Source organism: Pectinophora gossypiella, chromosome 16, assembly GCF_024362695.1.
Source record: "Pectinophora gossypiella chromosome 16, ilPecGoss1.1, whole genome shotgun sequence".
In the NCBI taxonomy this organism is placed as follows: domain Eukaryota; kingdom Metazoa; phylum Arthropoda; class Insecta; order Lepidoptera; family Gelechiidae; genus Pectinophora; species Pectinophora gossypiella.
In genome coordinates this window covers 6275844-6297488 of record NC_065419.1, presented here as the reverse complement: position 1 = coordinate 6297488, position 21645 = coordinate 6275844, and the positions used below count along the sequence as shown (strand labels likewise).

Genomic DNA, 21645 nt, shown 5'->3' with positions numbered 1-21645 from the left:
TATTGTTATGTAGAGCATTAAGTAAAAAAAAATATATTGGTACAAGAAAACCTAAAATAAGTTTATCCTGTAAATGTTTTGTGAATAAAATGTTTTATTATTATTATTACTATTAAAACCTGGCCAATAATTTACTGGAGGTGAATAAATTAAAATATAAAGTAGGTAACTTTAGTAACTAGGTAGTGGTAAGTGACTTTTCAAATAACAATAATAATTAAACTTATATACAAAGACCGAGTATAAAATTTAAAAAAGTTTTGTAATGATAGCAGTGCTGCCATCTATCTAAGTTCAGAGCCAAATGGCTACCATTGAGCTAGCATGACAAAGTATTGCCAATGTAAAAAAAATTCACTATTGCGCTTGTTGAGAAGCGGAAACAAAACGCTCGCTGCACGCCACGCTTGCTTTTGTTTGACGTGTAGTGTAGAGTCAATGTGTCAAAACTGTCATTGAATTGAATTTTGTTGACTGTTGCGCTCGCGCATCTTTGCCGCCGAGCTCTAAATATTAATTATGAATAGTTTCTTTTGTGAATTAAAAGTTACATTTTGAAATAAAAATGGAAGGTGGGGAAACGTTTCTATCCTGCGCAGCTACTTTGGAGTGGATCACACCTCAAGGATCTATTAGCAGAAAGGTTAGCTACAAAACTGCTTCTCTTCGCTTGATTCGAAATGAATTTCGTGAAATGTTCATGGAGGTATCTAGCGAGAAAAATAAGGCTATCAGGTTGGCATTAAAGGGTATTAATGTATTCAAGAAATTCATGGCAGAAGGCAAAGCGAGCGTGAAATTTCAAGAAGCTGGCTGCACTCTCTTCATCTCCAACGCGCCGCCGACAAATCTTGTTGCGTTCCTACGTACGATATTTGTTAAAATGACTGGTGATAAAGAAGCCAATTCCTCAACTTCCAAGCAAACAATGCGATCTAAATTGCTTAGTGGTAAAGCCCAAGCCTTTGAAGACATCAGCCCAGTCACTGTAACTGATATGCACAACGCTAAGAGCAAGATAAGTAGGGCAACAGTCACGACGCCTTCACCACCTTCGAAGAAGAGAAAGTGTGAAGATGTAGGGAAAGGACCAGCTCCAAAGAAGTTGTATTCCCCATCTCCACTTACAACTATGAGTTCTTTAAATGCTGAACAGCAGCGAGTCTTGGAAGCCTGTCTTGGTGGTAGAAACATATTCTTCACTGGATCTGCCGGGACTGGGAAAAGTTTTCTGCTAAAGAGGATTGTTACAGCACTACCGCCAGATGTTACTGTGGCTACGGCATCCACTGGAGTAGCTGCTTGCCATATTGGTAAGTAATTATCAAAGTTTATCTTTTAACAACAAATACTTTTAATATTATGACATGAACAGTATTTTGAAGCAGTAATGTAATTATGGCGTAATTATTTTCTTTACAGGTGGAACCACCCTGCATGCATTTGCTGGTATTGGCGATGGTAGTGGGTCTGTAGATATTCTATGTGACAGAGCTATGAAATTGCCATTGGTTGCCCAGAAGTGGAGGAAATGCAAACACCTTATTATTGACGAGATTTCCATGGTCGACGGCCTATATTTTGAGGTAACAACTTTATTAAAAACTATACTATTATTTTATGTTATTGGGATGTAATTTTATGTAATTAAATCCATATCTCATCTTTCCAGAAATTAGAGGCAGTAGCAAGATTTGTAAGAAAGAATGACAAGCCATTTGGAGGGATTCAACTGATATTATGTGGTGATTTCCTGCAACTTCCACCAGTAGTGGACAAGAGTAAAACAGGAAAAAGGTTCTGTTTCCAGTCTCCATGCTGGGACAAATGTATAGAACTTTGCTTTGAACTGAAGGAGGTACACAGGCAGAAAGACCAAGAATTTATTTCCATACTTAACAGTATAAGAATTGGGCGAGTAACAAAAGAAATCAGCGATAGATTACTTGGAACAGCTAGACAAAAGATAGAAAGTGATGGCATTCTCGCAACAAGACTGTGTTCTCATACAAATGATTCCAAAATGATAAATGATTCCAAACTAAAGGATCTTGATGGTGAAGAGAAAGTGTTTTCTTCACAAGATAGTGATAATGCTACCAAACTTCTTGACATGCAAACTATTGCTCCTTCAAAGTTGGTAATTAAAGTTGGTGCTCAAGTTATGTTACTTAAAAATGTCAATGTAAATGCTGGTCTCGTGAATGGTGCTAGAGGTGTAGTTGTGAGGTATGATGAAGGATTCCCTGTAGTGAGATTCAAAAATAAGAAAGAGTACACAGCAAGAACTGAGAGGTGGTATGTTAAGAATTCAAATGGGACATTGTTATGTCGTCGACAGATTCCATTGAATTTAGCTTGGGCTTTTTCTATCCATAAATCACAAGGATTGACTTTAGACTGTGTTGAGATGTCCTTGTCAAAGATATTTGAGGCTGGTCAAGCTTATGTAGCTCTTAGTCGCGCTCAGAGCTTAGATACATTAAGAGTGCTAGATTTTGACTCTCGCCATGTCTGGGCAGATACTAGTGTTCTAGAATTTTATCAAAAGTTCAGACGGCGATTACAACAAATGGAGATCATTCCTTTGGGGAGACCTCTTGCAGATAAAACAAATAAAAAGCTAAAATTACGAGAAATTTTGGAGAAACAATTAAGGAGAAAATAAAGAATTAATTTATTCAATTTATTTAAAATATATACATAGGTAATTAAAATTCATTGACATGTTTTGAGATGAAGGGTATTAGGTACCTATGTAAGTTTTAAATTAATTATTTGCTAATGTCTTACTTGATATCAAGTTGTGATCTTTTTTTATAAACTGACTGATATGATAATTAAGTACCTATTTATTGTAATAAAGATTTTAGTACATAAATTAAACTATTTAGCAAATTAAAAAGTATTGTAGCTTGGTAATCTTGGTATGTGTGAAAATAAATAAATTATTTATTAGAAAAGAGTTTAATTAGTTACTGAGAATGAACATCACCTCTAACAAATGTTCTTACATAAAATCGGACAAGTTATCTAGATTCAACAGCAGTAAGAATTTCAATCTGTTCTTCAAGAGTAGCATGTTTCTCTTGTAGACACTTGGCAATGTACTTGTAGTTCTCAAGTGATTGTTCCATTTCCTTCTTTTCATTTCTACTCTCTTCCATATTCTTCTGCAAGACTTCTACATGCTTCTTATTTTGTAGAACTAGCTGCATCAGTCTTGTGATCAAATGATCTTGTTTTTTAATCAGAAGCCACAGCTGAGCTTCTACTGGAGTATCAGGGTTACAATGCAGGTCATCATTCACATAGTCCGAGAAATTGTCGGGGACTTTAATAAGGCGCATTGTACTTTTGACATCATCAAGCAGTTGTGTCTGGGTCATTCTGTTGAGCAGTCTGTCGATTTTGGTCCTGGGAGGAGTGCTTTCCACTGGCTGAAATTATCAAAATTTCAAAAAAATATATAAGTTGAAAGTAACCTTAATTAAAAATTATAAAGAAAAGTCATTATTTTGGTAAAGATGAAAAACTGTCTTATGCAAAACTTACATCTTTCCAAATTGATAAACAGACATAGACTTACTTTAAGAGATCTGACAACTCTCTGGGTAGACGAGGCACTGGCGGGAAAAAGACTCGGTAGTGCGTTATCCCGCAGTTTTCTTCGTGAATCAACAATGTCAAAATATCTATTTTCAAAATGCCTGGAGCAGATGCGGCTCCTAGCCCAGTCTATGGAGGAACATCGTGATTTCAGGATATTCAACCATTTGTTTCTCATTTCATTAGTGGTTGGAAATCTGTAAACAAACAAAATCTTGAGGGATAAAATATTTCAATTTGGTAATTGAATGGATACATTCCAGTACAATTTTAATGTGTCAGGAGACAGAATGAGAATATATATTCCACAAACAGTGATGAAAATTAATTTTGAAAGGTAAAATCATTAAATATTTACGGATGAAACGAAGTGCCGGGGATTTTGTTGAACACCGACATTTTACAGTTCTGCACCGCGCAGTGTGGGTGCGAATGTTTTGAATCGGTCATTCTATAATTTAAGCACAAAATACAAACAATTGCGTAAAACACCAACGAATATCTTCACTTATCTCACTATGAATGAAATGAAAATTTATGAGATTGAGATGCCACTACCAGTTGCCATAATCTATTGACAGACGTCAGACAGTTTTTTTTAATTCGTCCATAATATGGAACAGGCTAAGATTTTGTGACTATGCTGCCTAGTCTTCAGCAAAGACAGACATGTTGTCAACGAAGACTTTTGTTAGCCTTATAAGAAAGAGACATCGCGGTTTTCTGTCATATGGACTGAGATTAATAACGTACCTCATATCAAGGTAACTTGGCACAATAGGGTGATCAGCCTGAGCCTGAAATGTCCTAACCGAAGACCACGGAGGCCGTCAATCAACATTATCGTCGTCGTCTCTCTCTCTCTCTTTATTTAGGAGCTGCGCTCTTATCGGTGGAGAGTTTATATAGATATATAGAGAGTTTATATAGAGTGGTGGAGTTTATATAGATATATATTTTTATCAATGGGTCAGTGGTAATATTATAATAAGCCTAATGTTTCTAAACGTTTAAAACTAAAATAAAACATTTTGCATCATCAAATAAACAAGATAGCTGATATTTTATATTTTTAATCATAATAAATTTGTTAACATATTGTGTTAACCTATTGCAGCAATAACATAATTCATTTTTATACAAAAATAACGTCATACATAACTAGATAATAAATAGAATGGATATTATTTACATTTTTAGTCCGACACACTAATAGCAACAGGTGGGATGAATCGCCAGATGTGACTGACTTCGCTGGTGCAGGGTTGTATGATGGACGGGGTGTCGTCTCTAATAGTGATGTCTTCTAAAATCGGCTCTGTAGTGGAACATTGGATATCGATCTTGTATTCTCCAGGTGTTAAGAATACTACTGTGCACTCGTGGTACGCCTTTGCTGACTCTGGTAATGCTGATAGCACCACTCTAAAACAGAAGAGAAGATAGGAGTAAGACTTTGAAAGACAATCAAAATTTTGTATATGTCGTGAATTGTCTATGTCTAATGTCAGGCATCACATTATCATCAGTGTCAGTATTTTAAAAGTTGAATAAAGCCACTGGCCCCGATTCCCGCAGACACCTCCTAATTTTAGGAAGAATGAGTAAATGAATGAATAACCCGGACGAATCAAAAAGGTATCTCGCTGGTATGCAAACCGTTTGACGTGTGCTGTCAACATAATTCTGGCGCGTTGTTAACCAATGTAAAATTTTTAGACGGTTGTTTTAGATTTGTGCTTAAAATTGACGTGTGTTCCATGAATTTTATGCTTGTCGATTACCCGTCCCTTTCCTTTTCGGCGGATAAGAAAATGACAGAATATAACTTGAAATAAAATTAGATGGTGTTTACAGGAATTAGCACCAATATTTTGGTAAAGTCTTTATTTATTACAGTATGCAAGTAGGCATGGAATAATAACATTGTATATCTAACAACCGCAACTTTTGATCACTTTTTCAGGTTTATAATGATTGGAGCACACTGGCGAAGTATACTTCAAACTTCTCCACTTAGGGAAGACTGTGTCCGGCAGTGGGATGTATACCAGGCTGTTTTTGATAATGATAGTAAGGAAAACGTTCGACATGGCCAGTTTACTTAGCGCCTAGAGTCCCAGAGTCGAGTGTTCCAGAATTTTGTTTATCTGAATATCTAAAGGCAGATGTTGCTCACAATAAAGAGAAAAGACAGATATCGGGCAAAATGTTGGGTCGAAGACGGCTGAAAAGGCCGAGGATGACATGATTAGACAATATACGACTGAGGAGGTGGCGACGGTAGAATAGCTATTGGATACGGCCAGGGATAGATAGGCATTATATTCCATGAGCTAATAAAGATAAAGATAGATAAAGATAAAGATTATTGTTAGTTCCTTGCTTTTGCGACGGAAAATTCCACTTGATATCAACTCAGAATCATTGTCTGAATCATTCCTCAAAGTTTTCGTGACTACGTCACTAGCACCTTGTATACAATCAACTCACTTGTTATTCCCAGCGGTTGCGATGCGATTCTCCAGCTTGTAGCTCATGATGCCGTTGTTGTAATCTTGATAGAACTGCACGGAGAGGCACAGCTTGTGCAATGGTCTGGTCAAGTGGTTGCTCACGGCGACACCGAGGGATATCCACTCGCCTGCCGTGCAGCTGAGCTCTTCTTGCGGCTTTATACATTGATTATTCACGCTCACTTCTGTAACATAAGTATTTGCAGTTTTAGAATTATTATTGGTAGGTAGTAGGTAATGGCTACCACGAAAAATTTCAATTTATAATGAAAGATTTATACTGTCTCTTTTGGTGAAAGATAAATTAAATGATAAAAAATATACTAATTCATTCAATCAGATTGTATTTGCAGCCTAAAGTCTATAGAAGGTCTACAGAAGATCTCAAACAGATTTTTCTATTGTAGCTTGGTAGAAAGTTACCTAATAAGACCTCACATTACTCTACTGCCATCTATCGTTCAGGCGAGGAACTAAACACCAGCCATTTTGAAGACTTACCCCAATTCAGTGGCGACATTCTGACTATATCCATCATAGCCTGACTAAGCGTGATTCCTTTGACAGAGGCGCGACCGCTTATGTCAGAGTGTAGAAGATTCCACTTCAAGTCGACGTTGTTCGTGATGTGTTCGGAGCACATGAGTTCTAAGCTGTTTGTTGACGTGCCTGTGCTTGTTGAACGGGATTCTAGTGCGTCTGGAAATTAAACAATAATTGTAAAATTACGTAATCCAGAGTTGCAATTGGCAGCCTTATTATGTATAGTGATAGTCTAAAATAAAGGTCGGTGTATGAACCTTCAAATCGCCAAAAAGTACTGAAGGAGAAACATCCAATCACGAAAGTAAAAAGAAGAATTCATTTTACTGTCAATACTGCCTGTGACTAATCGCCTGGATAACAACCTGGTGATAGAGTAATAGGGCCGCCAATTGTATGTTTAAATTGTTTCTTGAATAACGTGCAATATAGTACAGTCATGAGCAATAATAATGTACCCACTTTAGGACTCTATCGCACTAACATATTTGACATTTAGTGAGACTTACAGTTCAATTTGTCAAAAAAGTTAATGTGACATGGTACCAAAGTGTATACATATTAATGCTTGTGACCGTACACTTGTATTTATATCGACGGCTTAACGTACTGTAACGTACCTTCCGCAGTACATTTCGGCGATTCAGACTGCAAAGTCCTAACCAAAGTTGAAATCGAACCCGGACATCAGTGAGCCGAACGCTTTAACCACTTGTCCACGGAGGTTACATGTTGAATAAAAAAACAATCATGCATAACTTATACTTGCCATCAGGTTTAAGCCTCTGCGGCGCGTTGAAGGGGCACCTCTCCAGCGGCACAGGCACGCGACACGACTCCTTGCCTTCGATCAGGATGTGCTTGCCGCTCGCGTATTCCAGCTCCATCTCCTCAGTAGTCAGGTTGGTCACGTCTAGCACTAGATACAGCTGCGATGGGCTGGAAAGAAGTAATTTTGGCAGCTCAATTCAAATTCAAAAATATCTTTATTCTTTAGGTAACATAGTTACACTTTGAATCGTCAATTTTTACATAACGAACATCTCATCCGCCTAAAACTACTGCAGCTTCTCACAACCTGTATAGCCGGGGAAAAGAAGCTGCAAGAAAAACCTCGGCACAGGGCCCTAGACGTTCTTTAAAAAAATAAAAATAAAATATTGGTATACAATTGAGTAAATTAGCTGCCTAATATCAGTTCTCAGACAGTTAATCCCATGCATTCATATCTTCTAAATAATCACTAACTAACTTATTACACTAATAACAATAACAACTCTGACACCAGATTTGGTGAAAGCTCAAGACAATCATCCACCTTACAACACACACGAGAAGAGAATGAAAGAACAAAACATTTATAACTTACATTTCAGCAGGCAGAACATCCCAATGCGTGATGGAGACACTCGGTAGAAGTTCCAGATTGATCTGCAGAGTAGACTGCCGACAGTGCAAGTCTTTCCCTGCACCACCTGAATACCTTATTATTATCTGAAAACGTAAAACAGTTTAAAAAGTATAGAGAGGAGAAACATATAGAGAAGAAAAATAGGGAGAACAAGTACAGTCATGAGCAATATAATGTACCCACTTTAGGACTTTGTCGCACTAACATATTTGACATTAAGTGAGACTTACAGTTCAATTTGTCAAAAAAGTTAATGTGACATGGTACCAAAGTGTATACATATTAATGCTCGTGACCGTACAGCTGGCGGATCGATAATCCCAACCTATTGGCATTCGGTCTTCTGATATTTGGACGTCTGAGACAAGAAATGTATTGTAAGATTTTGTGATTGCTTAATTGTGGGTCGACTATTATAGACGGCGATACGGCTCGCCACCTAGCACGTTGGTCTAACAGAAAGCTCAATGAGGTGTACCCACAAGTACCCACTTAAGATCATCTTACGATAGATGTACATCTGACTACGCTATTGGGCTATAGACGTGAGCCTGTGTTGTGTTCTTAAGAACACCCCAGATAATCCATACAAAAATCTCATTCTAAATCTCATTCATTACTGTGTTCTGCTTATCTCGTAAGTCCGAGCGAGACAGACAGACTGCACGCGCTGGTTACTCTTAGCAGCTTACGGACATTTAGACTAAAGTAAGATCCAGAGGGGGTGAGGTAAATCTATCTCGGCGCACGATACGAACTGGTGCGGGCTAAAGAGTTATTATTATTATTTGAAAGTTGTGAGGGCTGAACTGAATACAGCCCGCGAGATCACTGCGACCTTGTCTGATCTATCGTGACCTAAATCCTTACATTTAAAAATCCTCCTCTAGACCGATCAATTCGAAGAGATCCGTCTTTTTGGGAGAAAGCTCCATGACTTGCTCCATGAAAGCCCCAAGTGTACGGCTTCTACTATGTATGAGAGCCTCACAACTGCACAGGGGGTGGAGAGTTACCGTTCTGTGCGTATTATTCTTTATTCTGTGGCATAAGACGATTCTTACTTATTGGAATTAGACCTTCTGAGATGGACGTCCGAGACAACTATATTGTAAGATTTTATAATTACTTAATTATTCAAAATGTAATGTGTATTGTGTGTGAATGAATGAAATGTGTTTATTAATTTTACCTGGGCTTCAACTTGTCGGCCTCTGGACGGTGGCATAACAGAAATAGGAGCGGACCAATTAGTTGTGTGAGAGTTAGTTGATCTGAAATCAATGGCGAATTAATTAATCAATCATACAGACAAACAGAAAGACACAACTCACGCCTTCCATCCCCAACTGGTTGAGCAGAGTTGTAAGTAACCAGAAGGCGACTTTCAGCCAGATTTGATTTATTTATTTGGAGCCTATACTCAATATAAATAGTCCATTATGTTGAAGAGGATTTCGTGTAAAATGACAGCAGGACAACTCTTTAACACATCGCTGAGATGTGTCTCTTTTGCACTAAAGGTATATAGCTTAATAAGAAAGAGACGAAAATACGTAATTTCTATAATAATACGTATTTTCGATATTACGTAATTTCTATTACTATAGTAGTATTTTGACGTGACTTATTGTAGGTTTGCTACAGATGGCATTAACTACTTGGCCAGACAAATGGGGAGCGCTAAGAGCTCTCACCTGGTTGGCCATAAAAAGTATAGCATTCTATGTTATACTTTAATCTCAGTTCAGCATTATCCCGTTTCTCAAGGGGTCCGCTTACCTAACCTGAAGATTTGACTAATCCGGTTTTCAGAACCTTCCAACCCGCGAAGGGAAAACCAGCCCAATACATGTTAGGGCACACACCTACGGATCGCATTTCTAGGGAATGTGGGTAAAAAAAAGGAAAAAAGTCTCACCTAAAGCTCCCAGAAAGGTTTCTATTCGGGAATCCACTACTCAACGACGTATGAGGATTAGAGCTTTGCGTCGGCAGCGACGTCTGCGCATTAGGCACTGGCGACCCCACCCTTGAAGGGTAATTAGACGTTAGGCTGTTTGGGAACAGGTTGTCTCCCCCCACTCCGCCGAGGTCCAGGAAATCAGCTTCTCCATACAACTTCATGATAATTGTCGCCGTGTCGTTTGGTTGTATGGGCAGTTGGGATTGTATGTCGTCGTTGGACCATTGGAATACTTTGGATTGCAGGTTGTTGTCCATGTTTGACTGGAAATAGAACATTCTGTGTTAGCTTGTAGAGCAAAAGCTGTGTATACCGCTTAAGGGTGCAGGGCCCATCTGTTACCTAGATGGCATACGTATAGCGGATCAGGACGAAACCTCTGAACGTCCTTAGTCGTCCTTTTATTCTTCTTCTTCCTTATACTTGAATCTCTGAACGTGAATGTTTGTTTGTTATTTGGAAAACAACTCTTTAGATTGAATAAAGCTACTGTCTATCAATTACAAGGTCTATGTTTTATAATTTTTTGCAAAGTAAAACTAATGGGAAAAGCGAAGTCTTAAAATTAGTAAGTCTATTGGGAAGGAAATTCCCAATAGTACAACTGGTAAGACTACTGGGAAGAGGGGAAATAATTTAGTTTTCCTCATTTACCATTATTTCTAAACTTTATTTTGCTCGCTGCGGAGATTAAATTATTGATTAAATACACCTTCCAAAAACGCGTAGATTAATATAGCATTTTTAGAATGACAGATATATCGTACCTCGCCTAGAGTGAAGGAGACGCGAGATATAATGATAGATAATCATGTTCGGTCTGTTGGACCATAATTATTTGGTTACATTTCAAAAGGAAGGCTTGTGCAATATTTAGACTTTCTAGTATCAGCGGACATGGCTTGCCGCCAAGTTCTCCTTTAAAACTCAAACCGCGCTTGCGCGGCACACTGCGGTAAGATATTTTATTATTTTTTATGAAATTGCAACAACGCAACGCATTACACAGAGTGGGACGGAACGGCATAGTTAGCCCTAGATAATATTTTGTCGTGTAACTGCGGTTTAACCACTCGTTATTTACTAATTGCGTACCTATTTAATACTTGAACTCACCTGTATAGCCAAATCAAGGTACTCAATAGGCACAGCACTTGTGTTGGTGATCCTCATAGTACATTCAGTACTCTCCCCGTTATGCAGCGATATATTCGTGGTGCTACCCACATTCTCTATACTAGGCAGACTCGAATTCCCAGAGGGCGCTACTGTGGTCTCTATTGTGATTGTAGGAAGGCTGGGAATCACTTCTAAGGTGTAAGAAGCCGGGAATTTGTGTGGAGTCGGCATGTTCTTGAGTCTGCAGTTTGATTTGACCCCTAATGTGTGCGTCGAGTAGCCGAGAATCTGTGGATTTGGAATTATTTAAATATATAACATACGTAAGATCAAGCCTATTTTCCATCGGGATATATACAGATCAAGGAATCATTATAACGAATCTTATTTATTGGCATTATAATGCCACCTGTACCTACATTGTGGAATGGAAATAACTAATTGAGTAATAAACCACTTTACTACGATTCTGAAACACTATAGCTTCTTCCACACAACATATGCTCGATAACTCTTCCCTTCTTTGGTGAACAGTCATATGTCTTGATATTTGGATCGTAGATGATTTATATCGCATGGTTTCCAGGATAGGCTCGCCTTAAATACATGAGCTTTGGTGTGGAGTGGGTGTATATACTATACACCCTTGTTGTATAGGGTGTATCTGGGGGCATGGTAGTGACACGGTAGGCACGGTAGTGACGAGCACAGCGAAGTGCAAGTGCAAGGCATCACCGAACTTTTCTCAAAACGCTTCGTCGATTTTTTGAACGATGATAACTTAGAATTGACTATACCCCTTTAGGGATAAAGACTTGATGCTACGTCGGGATGAGATGAACTTGACTATACCCCTTTAGGGATACAGACTTGATGCTATGTCGGGATGAGATGAACGATTTTCGTTTTTTCTCCTAAACCAGTAAATTTTTGAAGATGAATTCAAACTCTAACATGTTAAAACGTTAAGTACCTGTAATTCGCCCACTTCTTTAGGAGTTCCGTGCAGATTGACAGTGGTAGGGGAGTCTGGTGCTAAGATGATAGTGTCCGGGATAGACTCGAACACTATACCCGATGTGAGCAGCCGCATGTTTGACACTTTCAACTCGAAGGGCAGCGGGTTTGTCAGCTTCATCTGTACTTCGCAGATATCGTCTTCTACCCATAGATATTCTGCAAGGGAACAAAACACTAGCTAACAACTTTGATTGCCACTACGTTATTGGAACTTTATATGCTATAACCATGTCGCAGACTCTTTAGTCGGGCAGCGACTGGTCTCCGGCCTGTCCGGGAATGACATTTTTGTTTTAATTTTGAAACATTTTGGTCTTCTGTTGTCATTCTGTGGTGCTCCCTTGCTTATACTATATTTTTACATTATATTTTGGCTATTCACATATTATTTCGTTTTATTGCTTACTATCACGAGCTGCCGAGCAATAAGTCCGATAAAAACCTCTTGCAGCCACGATTTTCAAACACTGGGGTTTGAATTTTAAAAGGACATTGGTCTTACCTTATGACTTTGAATAGGGACTCTAACACCACATTGAGGCAATTCATCTAAAAAACAATATTTTGGCACATAAAAAAAGTGCGTACTGCAAAATGTCTAATAGCAGTTTTCAGACAATTATAATTTTGAACAAGGCGAAGTCCTATGACGGTGTAGGGTGACAATTACATCTTTAAACATTCCATCAAAAATCCTCACCCATTTTCCCTTCATCCTTTTTCGCCTTGCGTTCCAAGCTTCCGAAGTGAATCGGTGTAAATATGAAGGGTCCGCTCTGCGCCTTGCACTTGATGAGGTGCGGGGTGCGGGCGGGCGGCAGCGGGCGCGGCGACAGCCACGAGCAGTGCGGCACGTGCGTCAGGTTGGCTGGCGGGATCACCTCGCCCGTCTCCAGCACCAGGGGCACCGGCCCGCCCTCGCATTGCGCTGATAGACCCTGTCGAACACTTTTCGAGGTTAAGGTCAAGGTAAAGGATTCGTGACCCCCCTGTCTTTTGTTAGTGCATAAAGATTAACAGTGGCTTGACCATTATAGAAGCTAATACGGCTGGGTCAACGATAAATTATAAAATGCTTCTTCTTCTATCGTGTGGGTTGTGAAGTGGAATACCAACCTCATCAACCCACAGGTACTATTGAGCCGCCAAACGCCCCTGACATGGCGCATGTAACGACTACTTACTTACATGAGTAAGTAGTAACCGGGACCAACGGCTTAACGTGCCTTCCGAAGCACGAATACTAATGTAAACTGATGTTACTTACGAATTTTAATGAATTTTGCAACAATCAGTACGACATTTGACCACGTTTATTGATGACGTCATCGTTTTGTATTCTCATATAAACGAACTGTAAATGAACAGTTTTAACGTTTCGAAAAAGCATCTCAGTTGACTAAAGTTGTCGTCCTATTCTGACCTGCAGTTGTATGGCGAGGTCGCGGTGCTCCTGCCTCGACAACCGTGGCCACATGGTCTGCAGCAGAAAAGTCATGTGCCTCGTGGCCAGCGCCGGGTGCCCCATACGACGCGCCGCCACTACCAACTCCTGAAGAAGCTGGATTTGGAGAGCTGGCCAGCCTGGGAACCATTCCATTGCGTATACGTTCATCAGCTGTTACCCGCGGCTTCGTTGGCGTGAAACCCTAATAAAAATTTCATACAAACTTTGCTACCGATTTTTACCCCCTCGCAAATTCCCGTCCTAGTGAGCACGTACGTCTAAAAGGACCCCATGCATAATCTGACACTCTTTCTGAGATTTTCTGATGAGTGAGTCAGTCTATGACCTTCTTCTGTCTAATATTAATTTGCTCTGGGTATTTTATACACGACAATATTGAAGAGAATCTTTAGGTTATACTGAATACTGTCCGCTATAAAGAATATTGAGCGAGACGAAAAAACGGTCAAAACGAAATCTGCAGAAGTTTTGTAGATCAAGGTTGGTACAAACTTCTATGGCGATATTAATTAAACTATACACGACTGAAAGCGTGGCTAGCGCATGTCAATAGCTACATTACTACTAGGGGCGCGTTAGTGTCGAAATCTTAAGGGTAATATGCAGTTTGAGTATGAAGCAAACGAAGGCAACTCACCAACTTGATGCTGTATGACGTAGGTAGGGTCAAGGCTGAGTTTGTGTCCGGGGAAGCTGTGCAGCATGAGGTAGTAGCAGCGCTGCCAGTCCGGGTTGGGGTTGTTGGGGCTCACCTGCCGCGTGGCCGCTAGACGCTGGCAGAACGCCGCCTTGCGGAGGAAACCTGCAGCAATAAAGGATTAGTTTGAAAACAGGCATAGGCTCAAACAACCAGTAGTCAGCAGTTTTTTAGACGGATCGGATTTGGTCTCCGAGTGTATTGTGTACCCTGACACCTGTACGCTTTTTATTTTGTCGTGACTTATTGTTTATTTGCCGCAGATGGCATTAACTACTTAGCCGGACAAATGGGGAGCGCTGAGGGCTCTCACCCGGTACAAAATTTAAGACAACAAACCTGAGGGTGCCCAGTTGGGCACGAACCTCGGCTCGGGGCGTCGTCTGAGAGGAAGAATATTTGAAAGAATTAATCGAGCCTAGTGGATCGATAGCGATAAGCGCTGAATGGGGGAAATCGTCGACCACGCCGGCGGAGTCGGTATCGGGGACACTTGTACGCAGGAGCTTCTGAACGCTGCAGAGAAGGCTAAATATTGGGTTGAAAAAACTTGAATGCTAGCGAAAGATAAGAATAATTAGGGTAAGAAGTCTTGGCTACTTGTCATCTTAGTTGCCAGTTGTCAGCAGTGTCGGGTGCTGAAGTTTCATGTTTTATTCGTTTGTATATTTTCGTATTTATAAAATTTTAAAATAAATACACCTACCAATTTCCTTATAAAGCTCAGCGAGTGTGTCAAATCGTTGAATCTTCTCTTGTTCACTAAGCGTTAGGTTGATAAATATGACGTTCTGCAGGAAACTCGACGCGTGAAGGCTGTTATTCTGCTCAACAGCGATCCTCGCAGCTTTGAAGCACGCCTCAGTCTCAATAATACCTGCATTCTGGTATTTACTATAGTGTATTATTGCTTTACGGTATTTCTCAGCAATATCTTCCCCATTTAGTAAGTATTGTGTATTGATTTGCGAAGGCGGTTGTCTAGGTATGGAAGGTAGATCGGAACCTACGTATGACTTCGGGCCTTGGTATTCTATGTCGCTTGATGATGCTAATGATTCGGAATCTGCGTTGTCGGTTTCCGATTGCCTCGAAGAAGTTTCTAGACTTTCTGACGAAGAAGGGGTTAGCTCACTAGGTTGGTTTACAGGACTAGAGTTTTTAGATGATCGTAAAGGGGAGGATGTGACCTTGAATTTTCTGAAAGGGTCAGTGTTAGGGTTGAATAAGGAGAGGGGTTTGTTTTTGCTTGGTGAACTCTCCTGTAAGCTCGCGTTGCGTTGTAAGGGAGTTGAACTTCGTAGGTTTGGATAGAGAAGTATAGCTGACGCTGCACATAGACCTGTGAATAAGGTGATTAATTAATAAAATAATAGTTAGAATATACACAGAATGAACAATCACTTGTATATAAACGCAACATGCACCACGCGATCACGAAATTTCTTTCGACAGTTGCACCACAATTATTACTGAGGAGCACGGTGGCGCAGCGGTAAACGCGCTCGGTCTGCGATTGTTGAAGTTAAGCAACTTTCGCAAAGGCCGGTCATAGGATGGGTGACCACAAAAAAATAAAAGTTTTCATCTCGAGCTCCTCCGAGCTTCGGAAGGCACGTTAAGCCGTTGGTCCCGGCTGCATTAGCAGTCGTCAATAACCGTCAATCCGCTCTGGGCCCACGTGATGGTTTAAGGCCCAATCTCCCTATCCATCCATAGGGAAGGCCCGTGCCCCAGCAGTGGGGACGTTAATGGGCTGATGATGATGATGATGAAGGTTTAAATTAGAGTTTATAATATATTATTGCTCGAGGATATTATTGATAGAGGAGCTCGGTGGCGCAGCGGTAAACGCGCTCGGTCTCCGATCGTTGAAGTTAAGCAACTTTCGCAAAGGCCGGTCATAGGATGGGTGACCACAAATAAAAAGTTTACATCTCGAGCTCCTCCGTGCTTCGGAAGGCACGTTAAGCCGTTGGTCCCGGCTGCATTAGCAGTCGTTAATAACCATCAATCCGCACTGGGCCCGCGTGATGGTTTAAGGCCCGATCTCCCTATACATCCATAGGGAAGGCCCGTGCCCCTGTAGTGGGGACGTTAATGGGCTGATGATGATGAATATATTATTGAAGAACCTACTGAATTATATCGCTCAGGTGGGTAGTATTTCTATGGGTACTGAGTTCATCTTGCGATAGACGTGAAATTATGTTATGTTTGTTATGATAAGAACCATATCGTAATTAATCCGTAAAACAGGCACTTCTCTACAAGGTTCCAAATGCGATCGCGTGTGATTTACGATTGCAGCAAAGTAATTTTGATTCAATGAACCAATTAAATTGGATTATTACCTTCTTTAGCGGCGGCCAACCATAACCAATCATTGACTGACTTTAGTATTTCAGCAGCAGAGTTGTATAGGCTTAGACTTTCAGCTACTAAACCGGCCTGCAATGTTAGATCGGCTAGGTTTTTTGTAACGCGACCCATGCAGCGCTTTTTATTGTTGCGTGACTCCATATCTAGACCTGTAAGGAAGTAATTGTAGAAAATAGTAATTATAAAATTTTAGCATTTATTCCAGTTACATGGTAAATTATTTGGACTAAATGGACGGTAGGTGTGGTAGAGCCACAAGTAACCGAAGATAACTTGCAGCGACACTTTGTATTCAAGTTTGTAGGACTAAAAAAAAATAAACAAGGCTATATAAAATAAACAAGGCTATATATATATATATATATATATATATAGCCTTGTTTATTTTTTTTACTTTCAGGGTCATTCTGCCTCTCGGCATAGGCCTCCCTCAAATCTCCACTCTTCTCTATTTTGAGCTTAACATGAAATTGGACCAGCAATTTTTGAAATATAAAAATTAAAGTAACTATATGTATATATAGAATGTTAATTAAACTTCTAAATAAAAGTGTCTGTATGGCCTCACCTACAAAATCTTTCTTCTCAAACGGTGCTAACAGCAGTGTAACTTTCTCAAGCTTCTCTCTAGACCTCTCTAGTCTTTTGGACTCTACCACCCAGAACAGAGAGTTGATCAAATCAGCTACATTCTGTTCTAGATCGGGTACTGGGTCATTTTCACTGTAGAACATTGCATGGGTTTTGAAGTTAGAAGGGGTTGTGAAGTTTTCCTCTTGGACTGACGAGGAAGATCGAGGGAAACTTTCTGATGATGATAAGCTGTCTGGCTGTTCACTGGGGACGGAAGTCCTGGGAAACAGAAACTGTTGATATAACATTTTGAAGATTAAGTGACGATTTTTATCATATACATAAACTCATGACCATAATCCCTTATGGGGTGGGCAGAGCCACAAGTAATCAGAAAACAACTTGCTAAGATGGATATGGTGAACCTATAACAATTGTCCATCATCTATTTTTTATTTTATATACAATATTTTTATTTTATGTATAGGTTTTGTCGGTTGGGGGTAAGAGATAACAGAATTTACCATTTAAGGTAAATAATATTTTATGTCTTGTGTATTATTTTATATTTAATTTTAAGATTATAACAAATAATCTATTGTACACACAGGAAATACAAAACAAAAGAGAATTAGAAAAGAGAGATAGATAGAAGAGTAAGTTTATGTATGTTATTAAGGCTGAATACACAACACACACACACACACGCACGCACGCACGCTTGCACGCACGCACGCACTCCCGCACGCACGCACTCACGCACACACGCACGCACGCACGTACACACACACACTTGTTCACACTGAAAACTTTGTTTTATCCAATAAAGGACTCTAAGCATATTACATGTAGCATCATCATGCCGCACAATCTTTGCATGCTAAATTGTAGTAAAACATGACATTCTTCTACACTTTGTACATTGTACTATGTTTTATGTGAGAATAAATAATTTGCAATTTAATCAGCCACATACCTATCACTAAAACTGCCACCTTCTTTAGATTCCTTATCATCCTCATAGATGCTGTAGGTCTCAGGCTCTTGCTCAGGCTTCTTGCTGATGGGCCCAAACATGAATGCCCTCGAGTCATACAGTGTGTTAGAGTACTTCACCTTAAGGGACTCATGGACTCGACAGACCTCATTCAGCTCCACTTGGTTGGTAAACTTGCTTAAAGTTATTAAGCCTAGTAGTCTCCTGTAAAATACAACAGGGATTAAGTAATTAAATAAAGGAAATGAAAAAGAAATTAGTTTTTGAGTGATTATTTAGCTGAGTTTTTTAGTGTTGAAAGTTTGTTGTGTAACACTTTAAATAACTCAAAATAATAAAAATATTACACCTACTTTAAAAAGCATTTAGAATCCAGGTATAATGAACAAGTTTATAATAACAATAAAAAGGTATTATCAAATTTAGTCTATTATTTTTTCTATACAATGTCTATTGCAAACTAATCTTCATTACCTGTGAGTTTGGAAGTCACCCCAATCATTATTCTCCACAGGATAGTCTCGAACATATCTGACCCAGATATCACGCACTTGCCCAGAAGAGTCTATCAACAACAATCATCAGCCTTGATACTTGGTATGATGTTCAAAATTACATCACAAACAGTCTAACTGGAGGCAAGTAGGTATAAGTTTTGAAGTATTCTGTCCAATAATATTTGTTAAAACTTTATACTTGTAAATAGATAAAAAGGGTCTTCGATATTAAAAGTAAACAAACAATAAGTTCCTTACCAGTAACTTTGATGTTGTTGACCTTTTGTATTCGTTCCCACAGTTTGTTGAAGTTCTTCAGCATGCCGCCGATGCCCTTGACGAGCACCAGCAGGCACGCATGGTGCTGGGCTTGCTGCGAGTAGTCCGGGTGCGACATCACCGACTCCCCAGGCGCGTGAGACAGGATGTAGCTCACAGACGATCGCATTGATATCTCATTTGATTATGTTGCGCCCCAAATTACTCCACAGAAGAAGGATAGGACAGAAATTCACTTAACACAGAAGGTAGAGGTAATAAAGAACACTTCTCCCCTTAATTAATAAGTTTCCTAAAGGAATTTAATCATGAAACTTTTTATTTTAATGAAATTAATTACACGGGGCGTTTCGTCGAAAATATTTTTGATTGAGCTGTTGTTCTACTGGAAATACATAACTGTTGTCAAAGACCTTGTATAGAATAGACGGAGCATATTTAAGACGAAAGAAAAACATAGGTTTTGTCTTTCGCACTCATGTGAGCCGTCATAAGTTAAAAAGAGATAAATATACTATCGTCGTAACGTCTTTTGTACTCGTGTAGCGGGTTTGTTATAGAAACGTACCTATAGTATATGTTTTTGTATCAGAACCACTAGTGCCGTTCCATGTCTTTATCGACATTATTATTGGCTAAATATTTCATGTTAGTCCAAGATCTAAAAAAATATACATTACAAATTGAATGATTAATTAAATACAGAAATAACGACCTAGTATCCATACCTGGGTGGGTAGAACCACAAGTAAATTAGTTAAAACGATACCTATTTGTACCCTGATAGAAAGATACCTAAGAAGAACCGTACGTTGCGGTGACAGATTCAGAACCACTTATTCAACGTAATTATCATGGACAAACTTGTTAAAGGTCAATTTATCATTTTTGAATCTATGTCATTTCGCAAGGTGTTATGGCCGAGGAGGTCGAGGACGGTCCATCTAGTCCACATATACTATAGTATCATTTTAATACGACATTGCGGCCACCCTTTGGTTGCTATAAATCACATACCTACCCTTTTATAAAAATTAAATACACGTTTTTCATTGACTTGACCGGAAATCGAATCGGCTCTCGATACAAGAAGTAGACGACCTTCTAGTATATTTCGGGGATTATCTCAATGCGATTAAAGAATAAAAGCAAATACTTCTTTATAAGATTTTTATTCAATATAGTTAGAATACAATGACTACGAAGCACTGAACAATTCCGACTTTTGGTGATAAAAAAAAATATTTCCTCTTGTTCACTTTCTTTAGAAGTGTATAGTGTCGGCTCTGGTCGTTATAACTTTACCTGCAAGAATGGCACATATTAACGTGGAGCACACAAATACACAAGCATTGCATGTTTACACATTGCACATAGAAGGAATAATCACAGGTAATTACAAAAATAGTTATTCATACTAATTATTTATAGAAGGAATAATCACAGGTAATTACCAAAATAGTTATTCATACTAATTATTTTGTGCAATAGAGAATATTTGTATTGTATTGAAATATTTTTTCCATGCTAATGTAGAATACAAAAACGAAATAGCTGCAAATTTATCTATAAACTTATAACTAAACTTAAACTCACCTTATGTGAGATATGTGAGTAAATATTGTTGGTACTGCATCTCTATGTAATATTTTTGTTTGGTATCCTGCTCGATAGAAAGCAAGATACATCGAAATGTAATTAGCACAGGCTTAAATAAGGAGAAGGCGTCCTTCAGAAGAGAGAATTATCTCGTTTCATGGTCTGAATCTAATTGTTTCTTAATTTCTTGTTTCGTAAATTAGGATATTTAGGAAATCTGGAAAATACAATATCTTTATGTAATCTTCATCCAAATCGGAAACAGGTCGAAAAATAAATTAAACGTGAATAGAATAACGCAACATGTAGATGTTACATTCAAACATAATATTATGTTATCGATATCAAAGGACAACACTACTTATAATACTTTGGGTACATGATCTGTCAAAGCTGATTAACGTAAAATGTGAAATCAATTATTTGTACAAATGTGACGGCTTTGCTGAAAATATGCGTCTGCATCGTGTTTAGGGCTCAATAAACTTTACAAAAACCAGACCAGGTAATGTATTTCTTGCACACAAACATGTATTATGTGGTCGATAACTTACCCATGGTGAGACATTGTTTGATCGTTCTCCATTATAACACCCATTCTACTCTCACAACCAATAGCTACGCAAGCCATGGTTCATAATGAATAACTATTTCACAGATTGTTTATATAAAAAGTTAAAATAATGTCCCAAAACACCAAAAAACTAACGGCAGGTTTGGTATCCAGCTGACTACCACAACATCTCAAAACGGTAAACACTGACGTTCTAGACAGCGGTGTTTGTCTATGTTTGTTTCTTTTTTCCACAGAGATTGTTGCCATAGGGAAGAAAGAGAGCTGTGATAGTTTGATCGTCACTCTAAAAATATTATCCGTCTATTCTATACAAGGTCTTTGACTGTTGTTAATGTTTTTATCAACAGAGGGAAAAGACTTAATCGCATTAACACTTGTCTAAAAGAGATAGA

At 38.9% G+C, this 21645-nt stretch overlaps 3 protein-coding genes across 3 annotated transcripts; 1 reads left to right on the top strand and 2 right to left on the bottom strand.

The window, feature by feature from the left end:
* The first annotated feature begins 455 nt into the window (after positions 1–455).
* Positions 456–2668, top strand: LOC126373561 (ATP-dependent DNA helicase PIF1). The gene is made up of 3 exons (XM_050019723.1): positions 456–1313; positions 1423–1586; positions 1673–2668. The coding sequence occupies exons 1-3, from the start codon at positions 566–568 to the stop codon at positions 2666–2668; spliced, it is 1908 nt and encodes a 635-aa protein (XP_049875680.1). The 5' UTR covers positions 456–565.
* A 3-nt stretch (positions 2669–2671) lies between these two features.
* Positions 2672–4192, bottom strand: LOC126373587 (THAP domain-containing protein 1-like). The gene is made up of 3 exons (XM_050019770.1): positions 3968–4192; positions 3590–3806; positions 2672–3440 (listed from the first exon to the last, which is right to left on the bottom strand). Exons 1-3 carry the CDS (start codon positions 4057–4059, stop codon positions 3030–3032), a joined length of 720 nt encoding a protein of 239 aa, XP_049875727.1. The 5' UTR covers positions 4060–4192; the 3' UTR covers positions 2672–3029.
* Positions 4193–4666: 474 nt separating this feature from the next.
* Positions 4667–19481, bottom strand: LOC126373543 (protein brunelleschi). Its single transcript, XM_050019663.1, has 18 exons — positions 19057–19481; positions 18776–18866; positions 18281–18505; positions 17300–17583; positions 16704–16880; positions 15056–15691; positions 14290–14454; positions 13608–13768; positions 12885–13122; positions 12138–12340; positions 11162–11452; positions 10001–10308; positions 9272–9353; positions 8038–8162; positions 7438–7607; positions 6627–6824; positions 6103–6310; positions 4667–5034 (listed from the first exon to the last, which is right to left on the bottom strand). The coding sequence occupies exons 1-18, from the start codon at positions 19244–19246 to the stop codon at positions 4806–4808; spliced, it is 3981 nt and encodes a 1326-aa protein (XP_049875620.1). The 5' UTR covers positions 19247–19481; the 3' UTR covers positions 4667–4805.
* Between the last annotated feature and the right edge of the window lie 2164 nt (positions 19482–21645).